Genomic DNA, 12,479 nt, shown 5'->3' with positions numbered 1-12,479 from the left:
GGAAGCGTAAGTTAGGTCACCGACCTTTCGTTCTATACTTAGAACAAGTACGAGTTTGGCAATTGCAATCCGCTTACTCCAAGAGTAATTATTGCCTTAACACAAGGCTAAATAACTCTTCCGTTTAGATCCAAAACTGACTTTATTTATTTTTTATCTGCGGCAAAGCCGCCTTTTTTTAATGTTTAGATTTTCCTAAATATATAGCAAAATCTAAATACATGCATACCTACTGGCTACCCAGCCACGTACCGTATTCTTATTTGAGTGCAGTCACACCATGCCCATCTCGTATGACACACACACCTGTTACCAGGGTACGTGTAACCCCGTTACAAACCAAGCGTCGTGTTTTATAGTACAAATGGACGAGCTCTACGTGTCTCTTACTCAGAAATGTGCGGACGACAAATAGTGGGTACTTCGAAGTAACCATATGTTTGGAGGCTTGTGGATAGAAATCCACTAGCCAGTTTAAGGCTAGATTGTCGTTCGAGTAGGCAACGAACAAAGGATCTAAGTGCACTTTCCATTATACTCTCTCGGACACAAGTCTGCGAAACACTTGCAAAACGTTTTAGTATCCTTCGACATTTACGCGTGACAACCGAACTATAAGTAATGAAATAGCCACACAGACCAAAAATTTGTTTCAGAATGACACACACACCGATCAAAATTGCCTTATATATATCATTGCCCATGTCAGACTTGTGGTTCAAAGCATTCTGAGCGATCTCTCGAGCTTGATTACTTTTGCATCGTAAGTCCTCGCGTCGCACTTGTGCCGACACTCGAATGCGTTCCAGGCATCTTTATCGCCGATCGTATTTCCTTGCAGCTTTTGGTAAATGGAACCAGATTATACATACACCTGACCTGCTGTAAATCGGCAGCAGGTCAGGTGGATGTTGAATATATCCGAGGCCACAAGTGATTGTCCGTTCATAATGGACAATATCCCCGAAGTTGCTGCAAACTGTGCTGTGGAGATATGACATATTAGTGTGTGCCTAATACTCCGGTTGCCGTCGAGTGCAGCTAACGGCTTGTTTTTCGCTGACATGATGTTATATTTGTAGCGCCGCCTCTATCAAATATCATACGTACGCCTTCGGCTGCATATCGATCGCGCTTAAGTTTTCGACGCTGCAAGCCGTGCGCTGTTATTCGCTAAAATTAACCGTGATTGTATGTAGTACTTACTGTCATACTGTTTATTGAATCTATATAGAAAATCTCATAAAATACTCTCACGAACCTCTATGGATTTGGGTCGTGGAGCGAAGAGTTGAGCAGTACCATGGAGGTGAAAGGTTTGCCATGGATCCAGAAATTGGGGAAGACGAACAAGGTGAGGTAAATATTACCTCCAGAACACCCGTATTTGTCATTTTTTTTTCAGTGTGTCCTGCTGCAGAAATCGTAAAGTTCATAATTTTTTAATTGGTTAGAATTTTGCGGAAATAAAGAATTTTCAAGAACTACTTCAACCTAATTTTAGTATAGAATCTATTCTTTTGATCAGCACAATCGCCAAAGTCGCGTGTTAATGCTGGAGATTATCGAGAATCAGCGTTGGTACCCTATACTGGTGCGTTTGTATCGCCATATAGTTTCGCGCTACTTATGCTTAAACTACAAGCAGCGATATTTGTGTATGTCTATCTTTTTCGAACTACACGTTTTCAAATGCTGTTGATGTATTCAGGGCTGGTCGGCGCGGCTGCACGCGGACGACCCTCCTGCTTGGTGTACTACTAATCAAGAGAGTTGTCTTAGTAAAGATGAGCAAAAGGATTATGTGTGGACGGTCTATAAGGGCGTAGATTATGATAAAGATGGCTGGCTCTATGGTGAGCTATTTAACGACACATTGGGTCAAATGACACGTTCCAGTGTCGTTCGCGCACGAGTTTGGATGGGCAATAAAAGAACAGAGCTCACGGAAGTCAACGACCAATCTCATGACGATATTTCCCTGAGAATTGCAAATAATTTAGGTATGGTCGACAGCAACCACATGCCCATTTTGGATACCAAGAAAAATGAAGAAACAGCAAATTTAAGCGCAGAACAAAGTTGCGAAACGTTGGGTGACTTGACCACAATGGTTGGAAAGGACAATGTGGAAATGGGCATGGCAGGTTATTCCGATAAAGGATTGACTACACCGGCTGGTGCGAAAGAGGATAATACGAATAGCGAGGAACCGAGCTATTTAGGATTTTTTGGTAGATTTTCGTCGGCTGTGATTTCTTTGCCATCATCAGCGATTAGTTTGGCAGGATCGTCGTCAATGCAAGCAGTTTATGGAACGGTGCAGTCCATCAAGGAAGCATCAGTATATGGATTGGAGATGGCGCAAGCAGCAACAGCTGCTGCAATTTACGTGGAGCCACAGGCCTTGCCAATGATCAAGTACGATTCGTACGAGGAAATTCAGTCGATGCTGTCTAAGCGTTTTCCTGACCTATCTCCGGTTGAACGATCCTTGGTGACGTGCTGCAAAGATAGCGTCCCAAAATATGTATCTCCTCCCGAAGTGACCGAGTCAAAAAACTGCAAGGAATGCAACATAGAGTTTGGCATGACAAAATTTCGCTATCTATGCGGCTATTGCTGTGAGTCTTTCTGTCGAGATCATTTGCCTGAATCAGCAATTATTCGCGCCTATGGTCACATGACGTCGTCAAAGTTATGCAAGAATTGCCACTACATTATTACAGAAAAGATTGATCGACAGCTCGTGCAGTGGCGCATTGAACGTGTAAATGATTTCTTTGTCGACAAGCTCATTCCGTATTACAACACAGTCACAGACACCGCAGTTGACAAGATCATGCGTGCAGCTGGCGGAACCCTCGTCGCTGCAAAGTCTGCGCCTATTGGCGCAGCAACTAAAATGGCTGTCGTCAGCGTTGATTTCTTACGAAAATACGGCAGAGCTGGCTTGATTGGGTTCATTTTGCGTAACGAGTTCATACAGTCTTTTTCAACGCTCAAAGGATTACTCGGTGACTTAGGTGATCTTGGTTTCCAAGATGCTGCCATTGGCACATATTACTTTATGGCCATGAACCGAGGAGACCGCGGTGCAGAGCCTGAGAGAGAGAAGAACAGTCATTATGGATGTGAATCAGTCTCGGACGAAGTTTTGGCAAAGATGCTAAAATACGCGCCTTTAGCTCTTCATGGCATCTATGAGGAGGACGTTTTGGACATACAACGCATAAGTCGATTGCAAGGGTTTCTACTCATATATGCACATGTTCAAAATCAGGGTGTTCGTCATCCTTCCTTTGCCTTACTGGGCAACAAGGAGACAAAGACCGCCCTTGTCTTGATTCGAGGCTCCAAATCGGTTCAAGATGCACTGACGGACATCCAGGCTTGTCCCGAAGAAATCGGTTTATCTTCGGCTGGTGCAGAAAGTGAAGCAACTGGTGGCTTTGTGGACGCATTTGCGCACAATGGAATGTTAAAAGCTGTGATGTGGATCAAGGACAGAATTATCAAGTCTCTTCGTGTTCTTCATAGTGAAGGTTACCAGCTCGTTTTTGCTGGTCACTCGCTTGGAGCTGGTTGTGCAACATTGCTGTCGGTCATGCTGCAGAAAGAGTTCAATGATCTTGAATGCTTTGCATACGCTGTGCCCGCGTGTGTGGACTTCAGTATGGCTGAATCGTGCGAAAACTTTGTACATTCAATAATTCTTCGAGATGATATTGTCCCTCGCGCCAAAGCATCGAATGTGATGAAGCTGGTTGAGGAACTTAAAAACTTCAAGGGGTGCTGGCGTGACACAGCGTTTGAAGATTTCGAGGCATTTAAAGACCGCGCAAAGACGTTGTGGGCACCGAGAAAGCGAGAGTGGGCCAAAGAAGCTGCTGATCAAAGGAGGGGGAAGCTTGCTAGGGGTACTGATTCCAAAGACACACTTTTATTGGCAGAGAAAAAGGCGAAGGAGAGTGAAAAAAATGAAGGCATCTCGACTTGGACACTAACGCGAACGAATTTGATTGACCAGCTAGACAAGATTGGAGATAAACAAAGCGAAGACGAGCCTTCAGATGAGATACTCAAGGAGGAGCACCAAATTGCTGCGGTGTTGATTACCAATCTGTATGATGATCCTAAGGAGCTTTTTGTTCCGGGTAAAGTGACACATATTTATTTTTACAAAGGTATTTATGAAGCCGTGCATGTTGACCGCAAGTGTGAAGAGCTATCGCATATTCCAGTGCAGCAAAACATGTTGAGTGATCATTTGGGCCGCAACTATTTAAGCGCTCTGCGTATTGTGCGTGACGCTCGTCGTGCCAAGCCTACGCTGCCCGACTGGACACCATTCAGCACAAAGACGCGCTGCATGTGCTGCGATTCGCCGTTTACGTGGAACTCGACGTCGTCCAGTGAAGCACAGCAGAACCGAGACCAGCACAATTGTCGACGCTGTGGCGCTCTCGTTTGTGAAGGCTGCTCTCAAAAATTCAGGTCGATTCCAGAATTTGGCATCAACGTGCCTGTTCGGGTTTGTGATCGCTGCTATTACGAGGTTTAGATTGAAGATTGAAGATTGAAGAAGAGAAGTGATCTATGGATTCTATCAGATTCTTTTTAGCCTAACTTGATCGGCAACCGCTGCTCTGTCCTCGTAGAATTTTCTCGCAATTTTGTCCTTAGCACAGAAAAAAAAATCTATTTTAGCTTGCCGTTACACTATATTTCGTCAATTTATTTCGCGTCGTCATCACAATTCGATAGGCCCGCCGTTCTTAGTCAACTTCTTCCAGCAAGTGAATGTCACAGAGATGACAGACTAAATTACCTAAAAAAAGGTCGGCAACAAGTACGATGACCACCGCTGTGTAGACTGATGGCGACCCCGAGAGATTCTACAGCGTCCTATACTATGTAGGAAGGCAAGCTACTGACAACTAAATCACGTCTATCAAGAAGTGATACAGTCTGAACCGAATGTGCTACTAGTTACTTTCTATAGATTCCCTGAATGTAAACCACTAAAACTACTAGGTGGGATATTGAGTGTTAGACAATGGAAAACCCTTCAAATTTGCTCGACCCATCCACTTTTTCCACCTTTGGGATGTGGTGCTATTGAAGGACCCATCAAGCTCTGGAAAAAGAATTTCGCAGCTTTGCTCATGTCTTGGCTTGAAAGCTTTACCATCGATCGCGATCGCAAACTCCTTAAATGCTCGACTGACCTGAGACGATACAGCTGTGGTCGTATTCATCAACAGTACCAGATCCTGAAGGTTGTATGAGGCAGTCGCGCTAACAAGAAAGACATGTGGTGAACGCAAACTGAAATTTTCCATCTTTATGTAAAACGCCATTGAGTACATATGTACTTTACTAACAAAGGCTTAAAATAACACCTCAAAAGCTTTAGTCTTAGACTTGAATAGAAAATCCCTTGTATAATAGCGGTAATGTCTTGCCACTCGTGACTTCAGGTCTGTTATAAAATTGGGAAGAAAGATTCAAGTATATTTTTCATAGATTTAGTGCCATTATTGACAATAGTAAATGTCAAATCAACGTTAACTAGAGCAAGTTAACTTAAATCTGCACTATATTGTTTCTGCACATAATGAAAAACGTTGAACACAAGATCAACGATCAAACGGAATCTAATAATTAAAGACTCACAGCTTCACTGTGACTGCTATAATACTTGAGCTTAACAGTCTTCTTAGGGTTCATCGACTTTTAAATGATGCCAACGCGACTCCAGATGTGACAAGCAGAATCGAAGAATTCACCCAGAGATTCATCATGACGAAAGATGATCGATCAAGTATCTCAAGTTCCGTTTGGTAGAGCACATCAGGGCTTACCATCACGAGCAAAATTGTAAATTCACCGCATGCTGAATGAGCTGCATCACTTCGCATTGGCAAAGATATCCTTCAGGGACCGGTTATTCCAAATTTGGAAGTCGCATAATTGACTCATATATAATATTACGAAAGTTCTGTAAAGTGGGTTTTCGGACAAACATGTCTTGGAAATAGTACTGGACACCTGTGTGCAAGTGGGCTTACACATATGTGATATGTGCGCACTTATAATTTGATCATTGCCTGCATCCTCGATAGGCTGAAAGCCCGTAAATATGGATTCCTCCCAAGTGATAATACTGTGAGAATGTCATCTGATGTTCAAAGACGGGCGAGACGGCGCATTTATCTGCGCGAATAAGAGCTCCGCCGTGATTCTGCTAGTTTCATTCGATGTTGCACCTGCAACCTTTGGAGAGTTTGATAAGTGTAATGAAAGACAGCGAATTCAACATGTGCGAGATCACGGGTCCATCTGTGAACAAATATAGTAAGATTGAGCTAGTACTCCGGTCAAAGACATGATATCGACCGAAAGATGATCAAAATACTTTCTACACGTGATGTTTCGGCTTCGTGTCAGCATTCGAGATTGCAATAGACCGAGACACTCAATTTATGCTCAAATTATGTCGCTCTCGGCTTTTGTTTAGAACACATAAGTATTTGTGTCAACAGCGGCTCTTATAAAGACGAACAGCCTGACTGAACAAGTGGAAGATGCATTGTGCAGTTTTGCGACGTCTTAAACGCTGAAGTGAGATTCACCTTTCTCGTAAATTTGCATTAAGCGACTTCTGACAGGCCGTACCCGCTCAGTGCTGGACATTTTTGCCAAAGGAAAAGCTACCTTTTGTGATATTGTCGTTTTTCGCACTTCTACAGAGATGTCGAAAAAATCGGGGTACTCATTTCCACTTCAGCTGTTTATCTTGCTCATTGGTCACTTGATTGTGCATGAAGAATGCACTGCTTTAAATTTTTTAATGATACGCGCGGTATTTGCATCCTTAGATGCAGTTATCTCAGCCACGTTGATGATTAAACCCACGCCTGATCGATCAAAGCCCTCCTCATTAAACGACTGAGCAAACTGCTATCCTTGCTTTTATTATTTATACACATCACGTTCAGCGTGGATTGAAGATTAAAATCAAAAGGGTACAGGACGACAAATTATCTCGCGCAGGGGAACATCATTGATACTTTTTCTGAACTAACGAGTACATAAGAGGGTTCCAAATGAGCGAACTACACTGGTTACGAGGCCAATTTGTCTTTACCAAATAAAAGCAAAATCGCTCCTCAGGGAATTCGTCGCATAATTCTCTTAATCAGACGTCATACTAGCTTGTCCAGGTCCATGAATTCTTATGTCGGGGCTTAGCAAGGATCAGAATTATCAAACAAATTATCTACTAAGTCTAGAGTCCAGAAAAACTAGAGAACCAAAGTTTCTCTGTGATCGTCCCTTCACAATTGCTATAATACCAATCATATGTAAGCAATTACTATTTATTTTTGTGACTACAACTCTCCATACATATTCAAATGCCGTCATCCAAGTTACCTGGCTTTGCCATTCCAAGTGTATAGAATGGATGGACAAAAGATGTTGCAGCTACCCTTAAATTTACAAACGATAGTCTTATGCGCTTGATGCCCCAATGGCACAACTGACAAGACATTGAGCCTGTAAGCGGCACACCCCTGGTATGAAGGATGTGAGTCACACAAGATTGTGTGATCACATAATGGTGTGGGTTACACAAAATGGTGTGAACACAGGACGGTGTCGTCAGGTTAGGGTGTGGTTACTCTTGGAGTAAGTGAATTGCGATCCGCTACACTCGTACTGGTTCCAAGTATAGAACGAAGGTCACCGACCTTAACCAAGCTTCCTCTCAGCAAAAGCCCGCTGCACTTGGTAGCACTTGTAGTCTATGTACACCTGAGTCATTTCGACCTTCTCTCTGTGAGGATAAAGCAGTTCATTTAAATACTCCAGGGCATGCAGGACGGGCTTGAAAAGCTGATGTCTCTGCTGGGCCCTGAGGGCGTGCAACATTTCGCTTCGCAAGCACCTGAAGCGATAAGCGAGCGCCTAGAGGCGTTTTCAAGTTATGGAAATGCTCTGCTAGAGCACCTACAGCAGAAGATATCGGTGTCGACAACGTCCATGACGCCATCGTCGACGACGGATGACTCTCTCCGTCCCAAGCCGCTCATTGTGAGTGTTAAGACCTTCGAGGGCAAGGATGGAGAGAATTTTCAGCTCTGGATGAGAGAGGTCGAGATGGCCAAAGGTCTGCCATGCTCCAGACTGAGCAGCAGCGCGTGGCCCTAGCTATCTCCAAGATCGGTGGTCGAGCGCGAGAATGGGCCCTGACGTGCGGCACTTCGGTCGAAGCGGCGAATTCCTTCTAGACGGAGCTGATGCTGCAGCTTTCACGAGTGTTCTCGCCACCTAACCAGGCATATCGCGTCCAATCGCGTTTTCTTGCCGCCCAACAGGGCAAGAAGTCATTAGTGGACTTTATCCTAGAGCTGCGTACTCTCATTGCCAGTATGTCAGCCGTATTTATGGAAGGCCTCCGTCCTGGCGTAGCCAGAATGGAAGTCTTCCGTATGCACCCGTCTTCTTCTGAAGAATTAGTGAGCGGGGCTTTGAATGCCAACTTCAACTTTGAGTCACGACTTGGTTGGAATGCAAACTCTAGCAGCTCGCCGAGCGGGCCTGGGCCGATGGATCTCAGCTCTGCTGAGGATGAGAAGGGAGTGCTCCAAGCCGCCGAGCTGCGTTCGAGCACCCAACGGGGGTTTGTCTGTGGAGACTCCTGTCACCTTCGAACTGGTTGTTCCCTGCGCAACGCGCGTAAAGGTTCTGCGAGCAGACGTCCCAATTCTTACCAGTTCGCGAGGAAACGAGGAAATACAGTAGGCGCGGGGCGCCATACTTGGTAAGAACTGAGTTCTGTTGTGCCTCATAGTGGTAGAGGGCAGCAGGGTCCAGCCCCGAAGAGCTACGTGCTTTTGAACACGGATCGTGTGTGCAAGCCGGGCTTGCTGGTCTTGGAAATTATCGTGAAGGCCTTTGAGAAGCCATGAAAGATCCCGATCGACTTCGGGTCATCGGACAATTATATTTGACGCTCCGCAATAGAAGAAAGTCAGATGTATGCTGAGGCGCTGAGGGTGCACTTGAGTGACATCGTCACTATTTGCTTAGCGACGTGGACATGTGTCACGGTACCGAGGGTCCCTTTGTACCTCAGTGTCAAGTTTCTTGGCTTTGATACCGTGAAATCTACTGAGTCTTAGACTTGTATTCAATGTATAGCCTCATCCTTGGTATGGCATGGTTGGAACACCATGATCCTTGGATAGATTGGAGTTCGACAACCTTGGGTGCTATGCGCACGTCTCCTGGTAGCGCTTATGTGAGTCATTATCCCACCTCCGCAAGGAGGTAAAAATGCTATTGGCGCGGGCACTGGACCGAGGCAGTCAACGTGCTGGAGATCGGAGTATCCGAGTTATGGGCGCGGCAGTACCGTCAAAGCGCGCATATATCTTCAAAGCTTGCAGCACATGGTGGACGCACTCCGCCGCGATCTCAGAGTTGTCGCGGGCATCGAAGGCCTTTTGAATGTTTGAGATGGCGTTGATGGCGACCACTCCGATTCTCTCCAAGAACGATCACTGGATCCAGTACTTCACGGATCAGCCTGTCTAGTAAATCGCAGTGCACCACCACACGCGCCTTTTGCACCCAAACACGCTGCCCATGTTGCTGCGGTCAGACATAGGCTCACGATGCATGATGCGGTGATGCGAGGTACAATAGCAGGGTCACCTGCTCGATGATTTGGAAGCTCTACAAGATTTAAAGGCTACTACCCTGATGACACGTCGGTGCTGAAAACCTGCATTGCTGACGATGGCTCGGTGACGACAGGTTCGAGTGCCGCGGCGACTCGTGGCCAATGGCCTTTATACCAGCTCGCCTGGAATGGCACTAGTCCCTTGACTAATATTACTAACGGTAACAGGAAGAACTGTCACCCCTTCATTGACCACTCGGTGTCCTACATCCACGAAACCAAGTTCAGTGACGCGCAACACCTATCGACGTTCAACTTCCATCTCGACTCGAGCTTCACACACAAGCTCTTTGTCGATGACCCAAACGCACTGTTGGATCGACCTACTCGTGGTCGAAGCAGAGGAGTGATGACCGTACTACGCTCCGACTTCCCGAGTTTCGACTCGGCTATCGTTGTATCAACCTTGTATGTTTTCGGACGTTACCTCGTTGTGAAGGGGATGAATGACCTTGTTCCCATTTACATCCACAATGTTTATGCGCCCGCCCGTCGATCGCCAGGAGGAACACCAATAATTTGTGTGCTTGGATACTGATTAGTTTGAGGATGACGCGATACATTATGTGCTTGGTAACCTGAATATGCCGCTCGATCCTCAACTCGACTGGTCCATGCCCGACTTGCGCTACGATCCAAGTCGATCCAGCTGCCTCTGGAGGTTAGCGAAGCTTGATGTTATAGACGCATAGCGAATACATCATGACGAGAAGCGCGAGCTCCTAGTCCACTAACACGAAAGAACCGATCGGACTACGTGCTGATGTCGGAAACATTCTGCAGTCGCTACTACGGCTTGCCAGTTATTTCTTGCCGATGCATGCTGGAGACCACTTCGCGCTCAGCGTGACGTTTCGATCCGGCACACAGCTATACGGTTGTGGTAACTAGAAGCTCCCCAGATACTGGCTCGGCTACCCCGAGGGTTGTCTCGGCAATCGAGAAGGAAGCTGATATGGTGTGTGACAGACCCCAACTCGCCGACAATCCGAGCAAAGTCTGGGACGAGTGGGAAATGCGCATAAAAAACAACTGCAAGATGTGCAGAATAAGCTCCGCACTTAAGACATACAAGCCGACGAAAGTGCCCGAATCGCACTGGATTAGGCTGCTGCACGGCATCATGCTTTCGTCGGATGAAGACGACCACGAGCTCTTTGACGAAGCCATGCGCCATTACAAGAAGACTGTCTTGTGAACATACTAGGACCATCAAGATACTGCGTTTGAATTTCAAGCAGCCAACTCTGAGCATTAGACGTCGCACTTCTTCGGTCCCTTGGATGTGGGCCTACGCAAGATCTCTATGGAAGAAGGTGAGACACCAGATTGGAGTGTCTTGACGAACCCACACGAGATCTCTCTCCGCTTCGTGGAGCACTAAGGGTCAGAGATGAGTGACCCGGACAGTCCGTCAGGATGAGCTCCACCACCAGACGAAGAAATGCAGCGTGAGCTTCTCGTCTCGATCACGCACTTTGTCTCGGAATCCGATCGCTTGTTGCTTGACGCAGACTTGACTGCGGCAGAAGTTGTATGCGCGATCTGGCACATAAAGGCATCGTCAGCACGTGCCATGGACGGCTTGACCGCTGGGTTCTATAAAGTGGCTCCAGACGTCTTTGGCGAGTGTCTCGCGATTGTCTTCAGCGACCGGCTACATCGTGGTGAGTTCCTCGCGTCCCCGCCTTAGTCAGCTGTCGTGCCGCTGCAAAAGAAGAGCTCGCGCGGTGTGCCAGGCAATTACCGGCCAATCACCATTAGGCCCGTTAACGTGTAGGCACTGTTGAAGGCGCTAGTGCGTCGCATGATCATGACAGTCGGTGACTTGATCCATGCTGATCAGAAAGGCTTCGTCAAGGGCAGCTTGATCCACAACGAAATACGCTTCGTGACAGCTTATAAGATCTCGTCACGAGCCGTGACGAAGAGGTCTGCACGCTGTTCCTGGATTTCCAAAAAGCGTTTGACAGCGTCAATTGGGCGTACATGTTCCATTTGCTCTAGCGCATGGGCTTTGGACCCGGCTTCATCCGCTTGATCAAGCTTTTAAACGCAAAACTGCAAGCGCATTTGCTGATTAACAACAACGTCCAGCCAGCGATACACTGCACGCGAGTCGTGAAGCGAGGATATTCGTTCTCTGTGCTTATTTTCGTCTTGACGTTTGTGCCTCTCGCTAATATGCTGCGGTCGCACGACAAGCACCGAGTGTGTCTAAATGCAGACCACACGGCGACTGAAATCTTCTTTGCAGACGACTTGACGCTCCTTGCTAGCTCAATTCCAAACTTGCAAGCGCAACCCGACATCGTCAATAAATGCTGTCTAGGTTTTGGCGCGAAGATCAACTTGTCCAAGTCGGTGCTGCTGGTCTGAACCAAAACCAGATGTGGCCTGCACTTCCGGATGTATTTTAGTCGCGTGGTCACGGTCAAGTATCTGGGCATCCCGTTCAGGCAGAAACCAGTTGCTGACAATCATAGAGTTTCATGATCAGCACTTTTACCGTGGCTTCTAAGCTTGGTATAGACGCACGCACACTTCGTGGTCGTCTCCTAGTTGCGCAGACGATAGTTCTTTCACGCTTGTGGCACTATACACAGCACATCGTGATCGCCGGCGACAGTTGTGCATCGATCGCAGGTGGTGCTGAACCGATTTGTCCTAAGCCGCAAGCAAGTTCGCGCGCTTTCGCACATGCGGTTCTAGCTCAAAATCGTAT

General features: G+C 46.6%; 2 protein-coding genes across 2 annotated transcripts; one reads left to right on the top strand and one right to left on the bottom strand.

The window, feature by feature from the left end:
- Positions 1-1,323: 1,323 nt before the first annotated feature.
- Positions 1,324-4,564, top strand: PHALS_03285 (zinc finger fyve domain-containing protein; the record flags this gene model as incomplete). Its single annotated transcript, XM_024717561.1, has 3 exons — positions 1,324-1,359; positions 1,529-1,594; positions 1,712-4,564. 3 exons carry the CDS (start codon positions 1,324-1,326, stop codon positions 4,562-4,564), a joined length of 2,955 nt encoding a protein of 984 aa, XP_024583047.1.
- Position 4,565: 1 nt separating this feature from the next.
- On the bottom strand, positions 4,566-5,515 carry PHALS_14917 (uncharacterized protein). Its single transcript, XM_024717560.2, has one exon. The coding sequence runs from the start codon at positions 5,370-5,372 to the stop codon at positions 5,034-5,036; it is 339 nt and encodes a 112-aa protein (XP_024583046.1). The 5' UTR covers positions 5,373-5,515; the 3' UTR covers positions 4,566-5,033.
- Between the last annotated feature and the right edge of the window lie 6,964 nt (positions 5,516-12,479).

This window comes from Plasmopara halstedii (assembly GCF_900000015.1).
Source record: "Plasmopara halstedii genome assembly, contig: Scaffold_2165, whole genome shotgun sequence".
Classification (NCBI taxonomy): Eukaryota; Oomycota; class Peronosporomycetes; order Peronosporales; family Peronosporaceae; genus Plasmopara; species Plasmopara halstedii.
Note: the sequence above shows the minus strand (reverse complement) of the source record. Positions and strands in the feature narration are given on the sequence as shown.